Genomic DNA, 19,468 nt, shown 5'->3' with positions numbered 1-19,468 from the left:
GCTGGCGAGAGGGCGGTGGAGGCGGCGCCGAGGGGGCCCGCTGAGGCGCGCGGGGTGTCGGCGGCGCCCGGGAGCTTGTCGCTTGCGCGGTCCCTCCGGTTCGGGCGGGAGCCCCCACGACGGAAGGCAGCATGTCGGTGGCGGGGCTGAAGAAGCAGTTCTACAAGGCGAGCCAGGTGAGCGGAGGCCGAGGCGGGGGAGTGAGCCTCGGGCCCCGGGCTGCCCGGAGTCGGGGGTCAGACCAGGCCCGACCCCGACTCGGGAGGGGGCCGCGGGCACCGAGGGGGCGACGTTGGCACGCGTCCCCCGCTCGGTGAGCAGAGCCCAGGAGGGACAGGGGCTGCGAGCGAGGTGACCCAGGCCCAGCCCGCCATGTGGGCTCCAGTCTCCTCGAGGAGGGTGGGCAGACCCCCAGGAGGGGCAGAAACGCACCCAGAGGTTGACCCGGGACTTGGACCCCTCTTCGCCTCCCCTCCTCTCCTCTGAAAGGTCAAGGAGGGAGGAAAGAAGGAAGGGGAAGAAACCCTCCTGAGGCTGTCGACACGGGACTCTTGCCAGAGAGCCCAGGGGCAGGGAAACTTCGCGTCTGGAGTGGTACTTAAAAACAAACAAACAAACCCCCCCTTTGATGGGCCCGGTTGTGCCAGAGGGTGGAATGGAAGGTCAGTTTCCCCCTCTGGTCCCTCAGGCGTCCAGTCCCTTTCCCCAGTGGCAAAGACGGTCGCGGACGATTCATGCCTCCCTCCGAAGACACGCTTATGCCTTTCCTTTAAAAACACACACGCGTGGTGGTAACATAGTCTACAGAGTCCTGTGTGCTTTTCCTTCAGGGTCTTGGAGATGACATTAGAGCTGGAATTCTCCATCTCAAATGGTTCCCTGCCGTGGGGCAGCCTGGCCCTCACCCAGTTGCTACCAGAAGAACCCCCTCCCCCCATCCTGACAGCACAGATATCTCCCTGGGCTACCAGATGCCCCCGGAGAACTCCCCCCTTACCCCTACCCCAGGACTACGGCCCTAGAATTTCTTTGGTCTCTTAATGGACTCATGGTATACAGGCGTCTATTGACGGACGTGTAGATTGTTTCCAGTCGTTTTCTACAAACAATACTGATCTGAATAGCCAGTGACTATCTTTTTTTTTATTAAAAAAATTTTTTTTAATGTTTTTATTTTTTTTTGTAACGTTTATTTATTTTTGAGACAGAGAGAGACAGAGCATGAACGGGGGAGGGGCAGAGAGAGAGGGAGACACAGAATCCGAAACAGGCTCCAGGCTCTGAGCTGTCAGCACAGAGCCTGACGCGGGGCTCGAACCCACGGACCGCGAGATCGTGACCTGGCTGAAGTCGGACGCTTAACCGACTGCGCCACCCAGGCGCCCCTGTTTTTATTTATTTTTGAAGGAGGGAGAGAGAGAGTGTGTGCGTGAGCTAGGGGAGGGGCAGAGAGAGGGAGACACAGAATCCGAAGCAGGCTCCAGGCTCCGAGATGTCAGCACAGAGCCTGATGTGGGGGCTTGAACCCTCGAACCGTGAGGTCATGACCTGAGCCGAAGTCGGCCGCCCAACTGACGGAGCCACCCAGGCGCCCCTAGCCAGTGACTGTCTCTGGTCACAGGTGGGATTGGATTTGTAGGATAAATTCCCGGAGGTGGAATGCTGAACCCAGTCGTTTATGTGTGTTACCTGTGACCGATAAGGATAGGTTTTTTGGAAGGGCCAGGCCCCACTGCTCATTAATCTGGTGAACGCTGCAGAGCCACTCTCCGGAAAGCTGGGCACATGGGAAATTCAGTTTATTAATCCAGATCCAGGAAGCCCCAGATTGCTTGAATCCCACTGGTTCCTCCATCCCAGGTTCAGAACCGTAGGTGTGGACTTTGTGTGGGTAGAATCCACAGAACGAGCGACCATCTTAGGGATTGTGTGGGCCCCGCTGGCCAACCAGGCTTTTCCCACAATTTGGAGAAGTCCAGTGGGAGGGAAGAGAAACGAGTCCACAGTCACACAGCTGGTACCTTTTGTCCCTTGATGCATAAAGTCATGACCCTGGTGTTCGGGGCAGACCCCAGATGATGGCTGACCCCTGGAGGAACAGAGACTGAATCCAGAGGGGTTCTAGGATTACTGCCGAGGGTGCAGCCCTTTGCCCCAGCAGGATGGAATTAAGTGACCCGGCCCTGGGTTAGACCCTGCCCAACAGGCGCCAGACCCCCAGCGCTTGACCGGAGCACCTGGGAATGGCTGCCTGCTGTCTGGACCTTGATGTAGTCCCTCCTGCAGGAGAAGCCCTCTCCTCCCAACCCCCAGCTGTCAGGGCCCGTGCTGGTGGCCCGGACGGTCCCAAGCAGACACGCTGTGCCAGAGGAGCTAGCTAGGCCGCTCAGACCGGCCACCGGGGCTCCTCCTCTCAGCGGGAAGCAGGTGGCCCGCGTTCAGGTCTGTGAGAAGCGTGTCGAAACCTGGAAAGCGCGGCGTGGATCAGCTTGTGATCTCACCCTTCCGCGAGGCCCGTCCCCAAAGAATTGCGATGGCCACGTCCTACTCTGGGAGCGGTTGTCTTGGCCTCCTGATCCAACTCTGCTGAGTCGTGCTCTCAAGAATCATGCTGGCTGCACTCCATTCCCTTCTGCAATAGTTTCCACAGTCCCCCAGCATCTCTTGTTTATCAGGACAAGTCCAGCGTCTCCCTGTGGGTTTCTTGTCTGCGCTCAGTGACCCCCCTCTCATCCCCTTGTCCTCAGAAGAGGGTCAGCTGTTGAAGAGGGTGTTCTGGAGAATGGTATGAGGAGGCAGCTGATGTCTCTTGAGCTCTCACGGCGTGAGCAGGCGATAATGCTTTCAGCCGGCCAGTCTCAATGTGGCCTAAGCGTAAATGCACTCCCCTTTTACACAAAAAGACTCGGGGACATCTCTCTCTACTCTCCAGGAGGCATTGGCAATATCTGGAGACATTTTGGGTTGTCACAACTTGGGTTCCTATTAGTATCTAGTTGGGCGGAGGCTCGGGATGCCGCTCAACACCCCGTAACGCACTGGGCAGCCTCCACCCCCAAGAATTATCTGGGCCCAGACGTCATTAGTGCTGAGATTGAGAAACTCTGCTTTAAGATTTGAGACGAGTGGCAATAATTATACCAAAACAAACAAACAAAAACAATACAACAACAACAGAATCTCTCCTGGGCCGTTCTTGCGATAGCTACCTGCTTTTCTTAGTTTTCAAAACACAGATAACCGCATATACCCGGAGGGACAGGCACGTAAAACTCAGCATCGGGATCCCACGTTGTCAGAACCCCAGAGTGTCTGTTGGCACCTGGTATTTTTAAGAAGGTAGAAGCTTGCATCGTTGCTTCTCAGCTGGGGTGACTGACCCTGCCCCCCCACCCCCATGCACCCGCTTAGGGACATTTGGCAATGTCAGAGACGGTTTTTGGTCGTCGCTGCTTGGGGAGAGGGTGCTGCTGGCATCGAGTGGGTAGGGGCCGGGGATGGTTGCTAAACACCTCGCGGTACACAGCCAGCCTTCCCCACAACAAAGAATTATCCCGCCCCAAATGTGAGGAGCGCTGAGGTTGAGAAACAGTGCTTTGAAACAGGCTCTTCGCGGCAGAGGCTTGTAACAGTGTTGTTTCTAAATTGAGAACTAGAAGCCAGGTGGATGTGGGAGAGCCAGGGGCAATGGAGAGGCTTGGTTCCTAGTTGACGCTGTGATATTGATTAAAAGTTTCTGATCTCACTGCCGATACTGATAACAAACCAGTTGTTAGTATCTGGCAATATCCCGGCAAAGTCCGTGCCAGTTCACCGCTGGTGACAACGTTCAACTCTCGCATAGGGTTGGTTTGGACTTGAATGGGAAGTTCGTGAGCTTTTACTTCTTGTTGCAAACTGGCCACTGCTGGGCTGAGGCACGGTGAAGGATCTGTAGAGGAAAATGCTGGAAGGAACAGGCATCTGCCTGAGGCCTCAGTCCTACCACCCATCTGGTACTTATGTACATATAGGACTGGGAGCGATGCTTTAGTCTGAATATTTCTGGGGACCTAAGGAGGGTAAGGAGACCCCACTAACAAGATCCAGACTTGGAAGTTCATTTCTCATTGTAAATGACATTAATTTCCAGACCTAAACTGCTAACTGCTTTCTGATATTTCTTGTGGCTGGGCCAGATTTGAGAGTGTAACTAGGGATAGAGTTGGCAGCCGCCTGGAATGCTGGCTTGACTTTTTTTTTTTTCTTTTCTCTCTTTCTCTCTCCTTTTTTTTTTTTTTTTTTTTTTTTTGGCCTGAAAGGAGGGAGAGAGTTTGAACTGAAAGATTGGTTCTGTGAGAGCTAGGAGGAAAATTCATGACTGCCATATCCCAGAGCTTTGAAGTTCGTTGGATGCTTGCTAGGCCCTGGGTTTGTGCCTAGGAGGAAAGGTCAGACTTCCTTTGAGAGGCATGAGGTGGGGAAAGGGCCGGGGCACCCAGGACCCCAACCTTTAGAGTAATTAGTATCAGGGAGATGTGGCTGGTGTTTGGAACGTCCCCAGATCCTGCCTGCTCTGACCTATTTTTTAAACCTTATTGTGTGGAATCCCACTTGATTTCCTAGCAAAGGGTTTAGCCTGTTAAGTAATAAATATGGAGTGATCTTAGATGCAAAAAATCTGAACCGTGTAGCTCCCTCATCAGTGGGAATTAAAGCACGGAACCTGCGTGCTGAGCACAACAGGCAAAGTGGGGTCCCTGCCCCAGGCCCTTGAGCTCAGCAGCTGCAGGCTACCTGCCGGAAGACCCTCTGCCTTGGGGCAGCACACGCGGGGATGGATGGCTTTGGTTGTTACTGTGTCCACGTGAGATGGGATCTGGATTAAGTCCAACTTTGCCGGAAGCAACTCTGCTGACTCCCCTCGTAAGAAGACCTTTGAACCAGCGGCATCCCTGTGGGACCCTGGACCGCGATGTTCCCGTCCCGCTCCCTTGGTGGCCAGACCAGCCTGCTCTTTCCACTCGGCTTTGGGCCGCCAGCTTGCTGGATGGGTAGAGTCACCTGGTGTTTTAGGCCTGGACCGGGGAGCTACAGAACAGGGGTGAGACTGCCCTCCCCCGAAGGAACCTGGGGCCTCCTTAAACCCCACCGCTTCCCAGGCCTGTCCGTGAAGCTGGGGGAACCTGACCGCCTTCACAGGACCCTGTTTGCCGTCACCATCCTGCGTATTCTCGTTAACAAACCAGGACCTCTCAAGCCGGCATCGTGTTCGCTTCTGCTCCCCGTGCCCGCCGAGCGTGAGGTGGCAAGTTCACCTCTGACTCAGAACCCTGTGTTGATTAAAGACCGGTCAGCCTGCCTGGGCGCTCTTCTCCCTACTTAGCTGGCTCTGTGCGAAGGCAGAGCCACGGGACACTTAATTATAGTCCACGTGCCTCTGAATAATAGCACGTGAGGTGAGGAGTTCCGTAGCAGCTCCCTGCTCGGTTTCAGAAACTGGCGGCTGTCACATTTCCGAGACCCCAGAACTTAGCGAGTGAACCGAGGAGCCAGTGCTGTTTACCCCTCAACCCATCCCCCCAGCTTTCCCTTTGTGGAGCCCCCATCTGAGCGCTAGTTCGTACGGATGGTTCTGAGTTCGGCGGTTCACCCCTCAGGTGCCCGTATGCACATCTGCTCGAGTTTTTCCTCCGAGGAAACACCGGTTGTGACCAGGCCTACTCAGGCCTGCCCTTTGCCTCTGGCACGCGTCCCATGGCCTTTGACCCAAGGACATGGGCCGGTTAGCTGTGCTCTGGCCTGTCTCAGCCCTTCCCCTCTTCTGTTGTTGCCAATATTTTGAAACTGATCCAATCTGGGGAAACTCGGCTTTTATTTACTTATTAGACAGAGAACAAGCGGGGGAGGGGCAGAGAGCAAGAGAATCCCAAGCAGGCTCTGAGCTGTCCGCCCAGAGCCTGGCGCTGGGCTCGATCCCGTGAACCGTGAGATCACGACCTGAGCCGAAATCAAGAGTCAGACGCTTAACCCCCTGAGCCCCCCACCAGGCACCCCAAAACTTAGTTTTTAGTTTGGCCCCGTGGCCCACTTCTTTCATGGGATTTCGGAAGCAAGTGTGTTGCACGTTCTGGCTCTGGCAAGTGGGAGCCAGGGGGTTGGCGGGAGGAAAGTAGTCTTCTGTTTCTTATTTCGAAGGTGAAATTTGTAAAATTTGTAAGCTGGAGGGAAAGTGTGATGCTGAAGGTTTCGAGCCACAGACCTTCTCTGCCCCGGGGGTCGGGAGCTGTGCAGGCCGGCTGAGGCGTCTTTACCCTCGAACTCCAACCCTGATGGCGTTTCCTGGCTGGCGAAGTGTGAGGGGCAGCTTCTTCTGGTGCTCTTTCAAGGCTGCCCCTGGCAAGCTGGGTGGAGAAGTGTGTCAGACTGGCAGCAGCTGGTTTCTGTCTTCTCTCCTTGCTCTCTCCTCTCCCTCCCCCCTCCCCCCTTCCTCCCTCCCTCGCCTGGTCCCTGCCCTCCCCCTGTCCTGCCTCCCCCCCCCCCCAAGCTTTCGCAGGCTGGATTGGGTGGCCACTTCTCACTTCTCAGGAGCACTGCAGTTTGGGTACATTTCCGCTCATTTCCTGTTAGGCAGTAACCAGGGTTCCAGAACGCAGGATCCCAGAGGACAGCTCCACCTTCCTTTTCCGCTCAGCTCCTAGAAAAAACCTGCTGACTGGGCCCTGAGAGTGGGGTCACGCGGAGACTCCCAACCACAGCAGGAAAATAGATGTGTGATTTCCTCCGAAGGACCTGACTCAGCATCGGGTCGCTGCCCAGCTGCTCAGAGTTCCACACCTGGGGATCGAGCACCTCCAGTGGCCTCACACACCCCGTGTCTGAGACCTCCAGCCCCGTGGCCACTGTCCCCACAGGGCTCACAGTCGTAGGGAGTGCTGTCCAGTCAGACGATGTGACGTGTCCACCGAGGGTCACAGAGGCTGTGGGTTGTTCTCCCACACCCGGCAGCCCTCCCTGCCCTTGGCCTGGTGAACCTTAGTTCCCCTCCCATGTGTCCCTTCAACCTTCCCACAGCATCTCCCCAGCCCCCTGGCAGTCAGAGCCCCTGTTCCTGTTTCTCAGACTCTTGCGTAGTTGCCTTCCCAGTCAAGGGCTGGGATTGATGTCTTTGTCACTGGATCCTAAGTCTCTGCGGGTAGCGCCCCGTGTAGTTCTGCCGTTGCCGTGTGCCCAGTTGAGCCCAGCCCCTGGCCTGTCCCGGACACTCAGTGTTGTATCGGATGGACGGACAGACGGATGTTTGCGCACACTAGTGAGCAAATGGTTGCGTCATGGGTTGTGGGTGCAGATGCCGGAGCTTTGGTGTCAGCACGCCTAGAGGAAGCAGAGCCTGGGACAGGCGGGAAGTATGAACATCCCCAGCTGGCCTGGCATTCAGGGCCTCCTGGAGCCCTGCCTGGTCCCGGTTTTAAGTCCCACCCCTTCCCTTTGTGGGTGGCATACTCCAGTCCGACCGGTGTGTCCGCCCAGCCGGCTACCTTGTACTGCCTTGTGCCTTACCTTCCCCACCCCAGCCCGGTCTCCCTGTCCACTTCCTGTTTGTGTCTTTATGCTTGCCATCTCCTTTGGCCACCCGCTGGAAAGACTTGTCCGTGCTCTGAGCATCGGCCCGCTGGTCTCCACCCACGTGCCACACGCCAAACACATCCTCACACCGAGTGTGCTTTTCTTCTCGTCAGGCCGGAGCTCCTGAGGGAGCAGGGCTTGCCTGGGCCATGGCTTGCTGGCCAAGTTGTCGGAAATGGTGGGCTTCTGAGAGCGGGAGTGGGGCAGGACAGTGACAGGGACGTGGCTGCTGCTGTGTCCCCGGGGGCGGCTCCTGCTCAGGTCCAGGCAGACCTCCAGGCGAGCAGAGTGGCTGACAAGCCTCCATCAGGAACAGGTCCAACTGGTTTAAAAATAATTCAAAGCTCAGAGACTGTCCCCTTGGCTTTAGATTGGCACGACAGAATGTGCACGATTCAGTCGCTACTCCCCAGGAGTTCCCAAGCATCACCTTGGCCCATAATTCACATCTTTGCCAGTGCCCTCCACCCAGCCCTACTTTTTCAAAAGTGCAACAAATGATGAACTTTCTGTCATTTTGGGCCTTAGCCCCGGGATTGAGCAACGACCCACATTCTTAGGAAGCCCCTTGGGAAGGAAACTGGTAACTTCCTGCTCCTTTTTACCCCCAAGGACCCAAAGCTCCTCCTGGTCCCCTCCGCCGGCTCGCCTCCCCCGCTTGAGGCCCCATGGCTGCCTGAAGGCAAACGGGCAGGCATCCGTCAGCCCGAAGGCCTCACCCCATCAGAGCCCGGGCTTTGTGGAGGCAGCCGCGCAGCGCTGGCCCTTCAAGGCCAGTCTTTGTGGTTCAGAAGAGGGCCGCTGAGGGGCTGGGGGTGGATTTCTCCATCGCTTAACCTCACCTGCCCGGCCTAGGGTTCACCTTTCCCTCCTGGGAGCTCAGGAGCCCTTGCTGTGGTTAGTCTCTTGCTTGTTGCTGCCCTGCGCAGGGCGGCCTTTTGCCCATCTTCGAGGGGTTTAGGACTTGCTGTGGCTCCCCACTGACTGCCAAGCTGGCCTCTGGGTCAGGGCCCCCAAACGCATGCAAGTGAGGCCCCCCACAGAGGCGGGCCGCGAGGTCCTGGACGTGAAGATCCAGGTGTCTGTCTCCTCCAGCTGTGGCATGGAGCATCGTCGCAGCGGAGAAGTGTGAGGCGGTCGTCCCGGGCTCCCGGCCGGGCGTCTCCGGCTCCAGCGCCTCAAGGGCACCCGGGTGTTCTCTCCCTGCCTCCCACAGCAGGCCCCGGCTTTGTCCCAGAGCGCGGCTTCAGCTCAGGGCGGCCGGGAGGCACTGGCAGCCCCTGCTGCTCGGTGGGACCTCTCCACCACCCGGGGATGAGCAGGCGCGGGAGTCTTAAGTGGAAGCTGCGGGCCGGAGGGGTGTCTGGGACTCGGGAGGGCGCGGAGACGGTCCTTTTGCCCAGTTGCCTCCGCCGTGCCCCTGGAGTCCATGAGTCGGCTCGGCTTTCCAGCAGAGCCCGCGGGGTTGACCTCTGGGAGTTTCCCCTCGGTGGCTCACGGCTCACGCTCACCGGGCCCGGAGCCAGCCGCCGCTGGGGTGTTGCAGAGGGACGCCCCTTCTCCGGCGCCCCGCTGAGTTGTTGCTGTTGTGATCAGTATTTATGACTTTTCGCTGATCGCATCGTTGTGTTCTATTGACGTGGTCACGTGAACGTGCTCTGCGTCACGATACGTCACGTCGTGTTCCGCCAGTAGCCGTTATCTAGCTAACGTTAAGTTATATGCTTAGGTGTGAAGTTATGCGCAACGCGTCTTACATTGTGTCCCTGCTATCGCTGCCGGACCGTGAAGTGTTCCAAGCATAGAAATAGAGATGAGGAAGGACCGCAAGAGCCAAGTGCCCACAAGACCTTCCTGCAACACGAATACAGTCACAGTCAAAGCCCCCTCCCTCGTTTGCACCTTTATTGCACAGAAGTAACGCCAAGAGTGCCCAGGATTGTTTTTGTGAGTTCACCCCTCCTCTAAGTGGCGTGAGGTGCTCGTGTCGCTCAGCACTGTGGGCGTGTCCCCTTCACGTGTGTCCCCAGACACATGTAACTCTAGGTTCACTGCTCGGCCGGCTGGCTTTCCCCGGCATGACGGTGCCACAGTGCACTTATCCGGCCCCTGCCTGCCAGTGGGCATTTAGGGCTTTGCGCGCTTTTGTTCTTCCGGACCGTGTGGCGGTGAGCTCTCTTGCAGGTGTCCCCTCCGGCACGTGCGTCAGTTTTTCCGGACTTATACCTCATTTAATGAAGCCATATAGGTTTTCAGCGGTACCAGCCTGGAAAACGAAACAAAACAAAACCCGTACTCAGTTTGCATGACCCGAAGTCCTGAGCCCAAAGCTGGCGGGAGTCACGTGTCTGAACACTCACAAGGGTGATGTTTCAGGAGATGTTTCAAGTGTGCTGCCCAGGGAGCTCAGCGGGGGGCACGGAGGCTCCGAGGCACAGGCTAAGCTGGGGGTCGTCCAGGGGGAGGGCGAACCGTGGGTAAACCTAGGGTAAACCCAGGGAGGCAGCCCGCACCCAGAGCCCTGCATCTGCCCTGTGTCCTCCTCACAGAATTAATCTGGTCCTCGGCCTGTCACCTCCTCGGTAGCCGTGTCCTCAGTCCTGTTCTCCACAGCGAGGCTGAGTTCGCAGAAAGCGCCTGGCATCCGGTCTTGCCACACAGGGCCACTTGGGCTGGTGCATCCGGTCAGAGCTCACCTGCCCGCTAGCATGTGTCTGTACGTGGGCGCTTTGCAGTCCTTCGATTCCCAGCTGTGCCTTCTGGTTTCGGCTCCGGCTATTAGTCCTGTGGCAGTATGTTTAGCGCCCCCCCCCCTTTTTTTTTTTTTTGCATTGTTGTGCTTTTTGTGCATGATTTCACTGTTTGAAATGGCCCCACGCGCAGAACTATGGTGCTGGCTGGTGGTGCTAAGTGCAGGAAGGCTGCGCTGTGCCTTACGGAGGAAACCTGTGTGCGCCATGAGCTTCCTTCGGGACGGGGTTACCGCGCTGTTGGCTGAATTCACCGTTGACGAGTCAATAGCGTGTATGAACTATGGTGTCTTTAAACAGAAACGCACGTGATGCGAGGTGATGTATTGATCGGCCGTGACTAGAGGCTCACAGAAACCTAACCCCAATATCTCTCCCAGGAGCTGTGGCTCCACGTTCAGCAGTTCAGTGTTTGCAGGGACTTTCTAGAACAGAACTGCTATGAATGAGTGGCGAGAACCGCCTGCAGTTCCCGTGGCAGGCAGGGTGACTCAGGGTGAACCCAAGGGTGTCCCCACCCCACAGAGCCTGCGTGCGTGCTGCCTTGGCCAAGAGCCCTTGCTGGTGGGATCCACAGCATGGAGCTGGAGATGCAGAGACCACTCGGAGTGAACCGGGTGGGCCCCGTCTGCTGATCAGGGCTCCTTAAACGCAGGCTCCTGTCCCCTCTGGGGTGAGAGGGAAATGTGACTGCAGAACAGAGGACCAGGGAGAATGGAGCATGGCACGTCGGCTCCACAGCCTTTGGGGACAGGACAGGCCACAGCCAGGGAACGCAAGCTGCCTCTAGAAGCCAGGAGAGGCGTGGAAACCCCCAGAGCTGCCGGCACCTTGGTCTCGAGCCTGGTGAGGTCCACGTCGGATTTCTGACCTCTTTAAGATTTTTGTGTTGTTTCAGCCTCCGGTCGTTTAACGTGTTGTATTGTTTAGGAAACTCGTGTTGTTTTGTCACTGAGGTTACAGTAATTTGTTGTGGCAGCCAGAGGGAATGCAGACAGGTCCCCCCCGTCTTAAAGCCTTGTCCAGAGACAGGTTTTCGGCTCAGTCTTTAAGGGGTGGGTGTGTGCACACATGCACATGTGTGTTTTCTCCTCCGTTAGCTCTCGCCTCCAACCTGATGGCCAGACTCCACCAGAAAATAGGACTGGTGCACTTGGCCAAGTCCACTTAGGGGGTCACTGTGCTAAGAACAGTTCCTCCAAGAGCCGCTTCCACTGAAGTGCTCTTTGGAGCAAATCGGAAGCTCTGCAATGGTCACTCCCTGGTTCCTGGATCCCCCACCTTGGCGACTTAAGAGCTGGTGAATTCGTAGACCATCCCCCGTCACCGTTGTTTAATGTGCATTTGAAACCTGGCTCGGTGGGGCGCCTGGGTGGCGCAGTCGGTTAAGCGTCCGACTTCAGCCAGGTCACGATCTCGCGGTCCAGGAGTTCGAGCCCCGCGTCAGGCTCTGGGCTGATGGCTCGGAGCCTGGAGCCTGTTTCCGATTCTGTGTCTCCCTCTCTCTCTGCCCCTCCCCCGTTCATGCTCTGTCTCTCTCTGTCCCAAAAATAAATAAACGTTGAAAAAAAAAAATTAAAAAAAAAAAAAAAAGAAAACTGGCTCGGTGCTCAGGCTTTATGCAAAAACCACCGTGTCAGCCTCAGGGTGCCGCGGCACAGGAAGCATCTCAGTAGGGTCTCCATCTCCCGGGGCTCCTGCCAGGTGTGTAGAAGGAGGCTGGCAGCTCTCGAGTCCAGTGGCACCTTTCTTCCCATTGTGAAGCCTGGAAGCTCACACCAGACACCCTTTGCTTAACGACCCCTCACATCTTGAGAAGGGGCACTTCAGAACCCCGTCCTGGGCATCTGTTTCCGTGCCAGCCCTCAGCTCCTCTGCCCTCGGCACTGGTTCAGGTCCCCGTGTCCCTTGTCTCTGCCTTTACTCACTCCATGTCCCTTTCTCCTTTCTGCACCCAACCCCTCCTTCAAAGTCCAGTTCAGGGCCATCTCCTTCGTGAACCCTGCCTGGTTCTCTCCCCACAAGGAGGAAGTGGCCTCTCCCTATCCCTTGGCATAGATCCCTTCTATCATCATTTTTTTGGTGTCGTTTTATATTATTCATTTTCCCCTTCTACTACATCTGGCACATCTAATGATTATGTGTTGAATGAATTGGGCAACTTTCTCAAAAGGAGGAATCCGGGTTTCTGACTTTGACCCCGGTTGTCCATCCCCATCCCGACAGAGCAGATCAGCTCAGGGTAGGAGTCTGCAGGGTGACTGAGTGATTGAAATAGGGCTGATACAGTAACCCAGGGTCCTATGACAGGAGACTGAAGGGAGGGACCAGGGACGATTCCCAAGGTGATGACCCTGGGCGCTGGCTTTGCGTCTGGACGTGGGAAGGAGAAAGGAAAAGAGAACACACGCAGCTAGAGTGAGGCCCCAGCGTTGGAGCCTCAGGGCCACTGGCCTGCCCTGTTGGGTTCTTACCCCTCATCCGGGAGCCCAGACACAGTCTGTGGAGTCGGTCCTTGCGGGGAAGCGGAGGCAGCCCCGGGTGCTGGGAGATGGCCCTGGCTGCTAGACCCGCGTCACGAGGCGGAGAGGGATTTGAGAACTCTTTCGGCTCCGAGCTTAAGAAGCGGCAACGCCAGACGTGTATCACATGGGTGACAACAGAGAAGGAAGGCCGGGGGAAAAGACCACCAGACTGGGAGCGCAGGCTTGCTTTTCTCCTGCAAAAAATAAAAACAGCCTCCTTGAAGAGTACCTTGAGTCAGAATTGCACTGCCGTCTTGGCCAATGCAGCACGACCCCTGACCCCACGTCGTGGGGGTGAAACTCCGTTCCCTGAGCGGAAGTGCGGCCTGGATGCGCACAGCAGCGCTGTCCGGGAGAACGGGGAGGACGGAGATCTCGGGTGGGGGCGTTGGGGGCAGGAATCCCATTAGCCCGGATGGAGGGTAGAAATCCACTTGGGGGTGGTGAGGGCCGGCCGGCAGGCGGGCTTGGTTGGCTGGGTGAGAGCGGGAGGAAGAGGGCGGACTGGAGACTGGTGCAGCAGTTGTGTGCCAGGGGCTCCTCTCCACCGGGGGTTTCCCACCCATTCCTTCCAGCTCGGTGCCCCGCCCACCCTGCCCCACAGGTGGAGCTTCGGGATCGGGTACAGCCCATCAGCTGTGTGGTTGGTGCTGTGAGATTTCTTGGAGTCGAGGTTCCGTCACTGTCCCCTCGGGTGGGGCTTCTGTGGCAGAGGAAGAGCTGGCAGGTCGGCCTGCTGTGGACGTGGTTTTTATCCCTGCCTGGGTGTGTGGGAAGCCATGGGTCCCTCCTAGGAGGGCTCCCCAGAAGGCCTTTCACCCCAGGAACGCGGACTCGTTGCTGCCCCTGTCGTGTGGGCCCCTCGGCAGATCCTGTTTCTGGGCCTCGTCGGAGTCGTGGAGCCCTGCACACGGCTGCTGCCTGCACACAGCCTTCCTGGCCGCCCTTCCTTGGGTCTTGTGCCCCGCAGCGAGCAGCAGGCGTGCGTGTGTCGGGTGGTCTGTGGTTTTTAAAGCACGTTCACACCTGAGTCCCACAGCACGTCGCCCCCACCTCCCGTGGCACAGGTGAGGAAACTGAGGCTCAGAAGGGGCTGCCTCTTGCATAGAGTCATGGGGCCTAGAGTGCCCTCCCAGGAGCTCCCAGAGGGCGGGCTGTGCGTGCTAACGGTACCTGTTATCTCAATGGATATTGGTTGTCCCGGTACCTAACGGGAGCCAGGCCCCTGCCACCCTCCCAGCTCCTCACGGGAGGCACACTGCCCACTGGAAGTTGGTGTTTGGGGGTGGGGAGGGGGGCGAGGCTGTCCCAAGTGGCATTGCTGGAGTGAAGATGAGCCCTGAGGGAGGAGAAGGGGCCTCTGAGAACGGCTCGTCTCCGTCTGTGGCCTGCAGCACGGTCCCCCGGTGCTCGCCCGCTGCTGGGGCACAAATGGTGACAGCGAGTGTGTGCGCGTGCGCACGTGTGCATGTGCAAGGCCTGACCGCGCATCCTGAGAAAGGACAGGTCTGCCTGCCCTGTTCACTAGAAGGGTGGGTGGCAGCTGGGGGCCCAGGAGCAGTTTGCCCCGGTGACCGCCAGAACTGCGGCTGCTCCCTTCTCCTCGGCCCTGCTGGTCTGTGCTGCGGTGACTGCACCGTGATTCCGAGACTCCTCCCAGCTCTGAGTTCTCGAGATTGACTTTGCAGTTGAGAAGGGCGAGTGCCCCTGGACAAATGGGGGGTGTGTAGGGAGAGGAGTGGTCGGGCAGGGTCACGGCCACAAACACGCAGCAGGGGTTGGTCTCCCGGGCTGAGAGCTGCTGATGGCTTCACCTCTCCCTGCTTGCCACGTGCTGTCCTGGGATCAGCACCTGCCCAGGTGCTTTTTTGTAGCCAAGAAACCGGTCTTGGACTGTGGGCCACCGTGGCCGTGAGTCACCTGTTAGCCAAGCCTGTTGTCACCGCCCTGATATGACAGGCGAGCAGTAGAGCCAGGTGAGGGTACATTCCTCAGCACGCACTCAGGGCCTCCGCCTGGAGCTGTGTCAAGGAGCTCTGCCCTCACAGCGGCCCTCGGCGCCCCGAGCGTGTGTGGGCCCGGTCCCACACAGCTCCAGCCTGGCGTGTTTCTGTTTGGTCTTTAGAGGCTGTTTGCCTGCCAGCCTTCCTTTCCTGTGTCCTGTGCTCCCAAACCACAGACTTGTGGCTCTCACGCGGGTTCCCTGTCGATAAGAAACCATTGCCATTCCGGGAGTGGGGTCCTCTGGATGCGAACCAGCCCGGGCCTGGCTTGCTCAGATTTCTTTCTTTGCAAATTTCCCCGAACCTTTGCTCTCTGGTGAGGGAGCCGGCTGTGGGCAGACCTGGGGTGGAGAGCAGGGAGCTGGGCTGGCAGCCTCCAGCCAGAGTGCCAGCCTGGCCTGAATTGCCCACAAGCAGACACCAAGGGGAAGTTGGGGATACGGACAGGTGCTGCCGTCTGCTAGCTCCTGAGTCTGCTGCCACCGCGGAGCGGTGTGTGAGGTCGTGTCAGTTAGGTGCTTCCTGGTTCAAGCGTGGGCACAGCAGTGATGGGGTTGCTCACTTCAAGTTCACAGTCCGGCGGGCGGAGGGCCATAAAGAGATGGGAATGAGGCGGTGCCGTCATCGAACAGAAGACACAGCTCGAGTGAACCTGGTCCAAGGTGATGTCTGAAGGGGGCGGGGGCTTGAGAAAAGAAGTGCCAGTAGTGTGATGGGACAGGTGGCCAGGGGCCACATCGCTCCTGCCTAGATAAGGAGGCAGGTGATGGAGAACCAGGAGGGCTTCCTGGAAGAGGTGGCTTCTCATTAGTTAGGCTTTTAAAAATGGAAGGGGTCTTAGAGACAGGAGCGATGGCCTCTGTGTTCCAGGAGGCAGGGGCTCTGGGCTTTAGATCGATTCATCGGTCACCTTAGCTCGTCGTGATTGGGGTACTCACGGCCCGTCATTGAGACTTGTGCCCGGGTGCCTAGCCCCTTGTGTGGTAAGCTGTGCTCCCGGTGTTTGATACCGACCTTGTGTCTGTGCCTTCCAAGCAGGATTTCCAAACTTCGTCTCCTGTCTCTTCCTGAAGAGTTAGTCTTACGTAAGCTCTGCCGTCGATAAAAGAGGAGTTCGTGGAACACCCTTGTTGTCTCTGCACACGCAGAGCAGAGTCCTGCTTCGCCACCCTGACTGTGGACCGGCAGCTGGCGGCCACCGCACGGCACCCGCTGAGCGACGCGGGGCTGGCGCCGCCCGGCCAGGCAGGACTCGGGGGACTTATTACATTTGTTTGTGGGCTGGGTGTTTCTTTTTTATAAGTTTTCGTCTGAAACTGACTTTCCCAGTTGTGTGACCCACAGCCCTCCTGCCTCATCCCCAAGATGAGACGATAAAACGCACAAGGCTGATACATATCCAGGCATTTTAGCCCTGTCATGAATCCCACGTGTGGCCTTTTCCAAGGAGACGAGCGTCAGACAATTGCTGGCATCTTGGTAGTTGGTAAAAACTGTCTGTACGGTCAGGGGTGCCGGCTGGGATCAGGCCCAGCTCAGAGTCCCCCCGTCGGCGGGCCTAGTTCCTTCCACCTGTCCTGGGAGGAGGCAGAGGGAGCTCACAGCCTGAGCCCCCACCCCAGTCTGCTGGTCCCTCTGCCGGGCCTGTGGCTTTGCTTCTCCCTTGCCCAGGGTGTGTTCTGGGCAGAGCCACAGTCAGCATATGGGGGCGAGGGAGTCCTATCCAGCTCTTCCCAGGTTAGCAACACCATGCCACGGGAAGGGTTCTGCATGAGGGAGACTGGTGGAGCCCCCGAAGAGCTCCAGTCTGGTGCACCCCTGGTATTTGTACAGGGCTCTTTAAAATTTTTTTTTTTTTTCAACGTTTATTTATTTTTGGGACAGAGAGAGACAGAGCATGAACGGGTGAGGGGCAGAGAGAGAGGGAGACACAGAATCGGAAACAGGCTCCAGGCTCCGAGCCATCAGCCCAGAGCCTGACGCGGGGCTCGAACTCATGGACCGCGAGATCGTGACCTGGCTGAAGTCGGACGCTTAACCGACTGCGCCACCCAGGCGCCCCTGTACAGGGCTCTTTAATGTTTTGGGAGCTTTGGCCTCGTGTCAGCCCTGAGCCATGGATTGTGTCAAGTTCCAGAAGGCTCAGGACAGAGCCGGCCCTTGAATTCAGGTCTCCTGCCTCTGGGCCAGCATAGGTAACTTGGGTCCTTGGCCTGACATCCAGGAGCAGGTAAGGTCCTCCCGACCACCCGCTTGCAGGGGCCTAAGATCGGCCCCACACTTGCTGGTGGGAGGGCTGGGGTTTGCAGCCCACCCCAAGTGCCGACCTCAGTCCCCAGCAGACCAGTGCTCGTTATTAATCAGCTCCCTTGCACCCAGAGCCCTGACACCCAGCCTCTGAAAATAAGGAAATGGGCGCCTGGGTTGCTCAGGTGGTTAAGGATCCAACTTTGGCTCAGGTCATGATCTCACTGTTTGTGGGCTCGAACCCCGCGTGGAGCTCTGCCCTGGTGGTATGGAGCCTGCTTGGGATTCTCTCCCACTTGCTCTGCCCCTCCCCGACTTGTGTTCTCTCTCTTAAAATAAATAAATAAACTTAAAAAGAAAGGGAGGGAGGGAGGGAGGGAGGGAGGGAAAAGAAAATGAGGAAACAAGCCAGAGAAGTGCAGGGGCAGCCTCCGGAGACGGGTGATTTTAACACTTTTGGGGCTCAGTTACCCCTTCCGCCCGGCTTGGTCTCACAGTGTGCACCACACTGCCTGGCCCTGAGCAAGGCACCTCGCCTCCTGGGCCTTAGTTGTCCTGTTTATGAGGTGAAGGTAGTTGCTCAGAGGCTGCAGCTGGGCCGGGTGGTTGCTGGAGGTCTCAGGTGGCTCTTTCCGTTCCTTTTGGGGTCTCAAGGATGACAGAAGGACCACGGAACATCATCATCTGTGCTGTGTGACTCTTTCTCAGCTCCCGCTGTCCTGCCTTCCTCTGCAAGCCATGAGTGTTTCAGCTGGAAGCCAGCTTTCCCCAGCACCCAGCAGGGCCACTTCCTCCCCCAGATTCTGTGTAATCGATCAGGGACCTGGTTAACTGTGGATGAAAAGGAGGGCCAGTTTTGTTAAGTGGCCTCTGCTTCCTTGTGGGGAAGCTCTGGCATCTTAATGGAAATCCGAGGATTGTCGATCTTTACAGTTGAACCTGGGCCAACACTCCATTTCATTGACAAGGAAACCGGGAGGGTCCCCAGAGGAGCCAAGACTAGGACTAGAGGTCACTGCTCCACCACGGTGCGTGGGGAGGGTGCTCAGTCCTGTGGCTCCTGGCCAGACGGACTGGGAGGGGAAATCCCTGTCTGTGGCCAGTGTTGGCCAGCCTGGGCCCTCCGCAGGCCGACACTCAGCCTGCCCTGTCCCCACACCGTGCACGTGGAGCCCAGGCCAGGCAGGGCGAGTTTCTGGTTACTCCTTCTCCTAGGACTGCTGAGTCACCTTGGGGGAGGGACAGGCACTTCCTTGAAGCAGGGCTGAGGCCAGCTCTGTACGTTTGGTGGCTGGGACCCTGAAGCAACAGGAGACGGCACTCGCAGCTGCCTGCGCCCATTCTGCCTCTGCTCGGCCCCTCGCTTGGCCTCCGGGTCCTCCCGTGCCACTGCGCCTGTGTTTCGTTAGCCCCTCCTCGGGAGGCGGCAGGGGACGGGGGGGGGGGGGGGTCAGCCCTGAAGGGAAGCAGCCGGGGCGCGGCCGACACGCCACACTGACCCTGTCCCGTCCAAGAGCGACCCTTTGTAGGTGGGAAGAGGGGCCAGCCAGTCCGATGGTATCCATCAAGCCCATGCAATGTGCTGGCTTGGGGCAGAAAGCAAGACGCACGGTCCCTGCACCCTGGGAGTGTGCTGTCGGCTAGGGACCAACGTGGTATCCAGAGTTAGGGAGAGTGCTCTGAGGGGGGGGCCTGGGGGCCTCTAACGGGACATCACACTGAAGCTGGGGCCTCTGACTCCCCCCAGCAGTTAGGCTGGAGTGATGGACTGGGGGCACGGAAGCAGTCCTGGGGGTGCAGGCAAAGCCCGGGCAGGTGCCTGGAGAGGGTGGCAGGCCCTGACTTGGCTCATGGAGAGCCCTGGACAGGAGGCAGGAGCAAGGCCCGGGGAGGGAGGCCAGTGTGGAGGCTCCCCGGGCTCCCAGGGAGGGGTGAGGAGAGTCCGAACCAGGGAGGGGGCAGGCCTGGTTCAGGCACGTGGAGGGGGCACGAAGGGACCTCGTGACAGACTCCTAGGTGTTGTGAACCTCATTAGGAAAGCCGTGTGACCATGTGGGGGAGGGTGGGCGGCGACTTCACTGTCAGTGAACAAAAATCCTTTTAGCCGGAGCCGAAGGGGCAGCTTCCTGGGCGTCTGCCGTGTGGGAGCCTCTCCCGGCTGGTACTCGGACTGTGTTGCCTGCAGAAGCAGAGGTCAGGGCTTGAAGACCAGGCCTCAGCGACATCCCTCTTGTGTCTCGGGGACAGCGACACCCAGAGCTTCGTCACCTGACTCATCACTCCCTCCGCCTTGACAGTCCCTGAGTGATTCTCCCCGTCTGCCTCGCCACTTCCTTCT

At 58.0% G+C, this 19,468-nt stretch overlaps 1 protein-coding gene across 1 annotated transcript in view; it reads left to right on the top strand.

The window, feature by feature from the left end:
* SH3GL1 (SH3 domain containing GRB2 like 1, endophilin A2) overlaps nucleotides 1–19,468 on the top strand; it is a 31,173-nt gene continuing 11,705 nt past the window's right edge. Inside the window, exon 1 of the mRNA XM_030292498.1 lies at nucleotides 1–176. Within this exon, the coding sequence (XP_030148358.1) occupies nucleotides 132–176 (45 nt within the window). The 5' untranslated portion in view covers nucleotides 1–131. The remainder of the gene's footprint in view (nucleotides 177–19,468) is intronic.

This window comes from Lynx canadensis, chromosome A2 (assembly GCF_007474595.2).
Source record: "Lynx canadensis isolate LIC74 chromosome A2, mLynCan4.pri.v2, whole genome shotgun sequence".
In the NCBI taxonomy this organism is placed as follows: domain Eukaryota; kingdom Metazoa; phylum Chordata; class Mammalia; order Carnivora; family Felidae; genus Lynx; species Lynx canadensis.
This window is presented reverse-complemented; position numbering and strand designations above follow the sequence as displayed.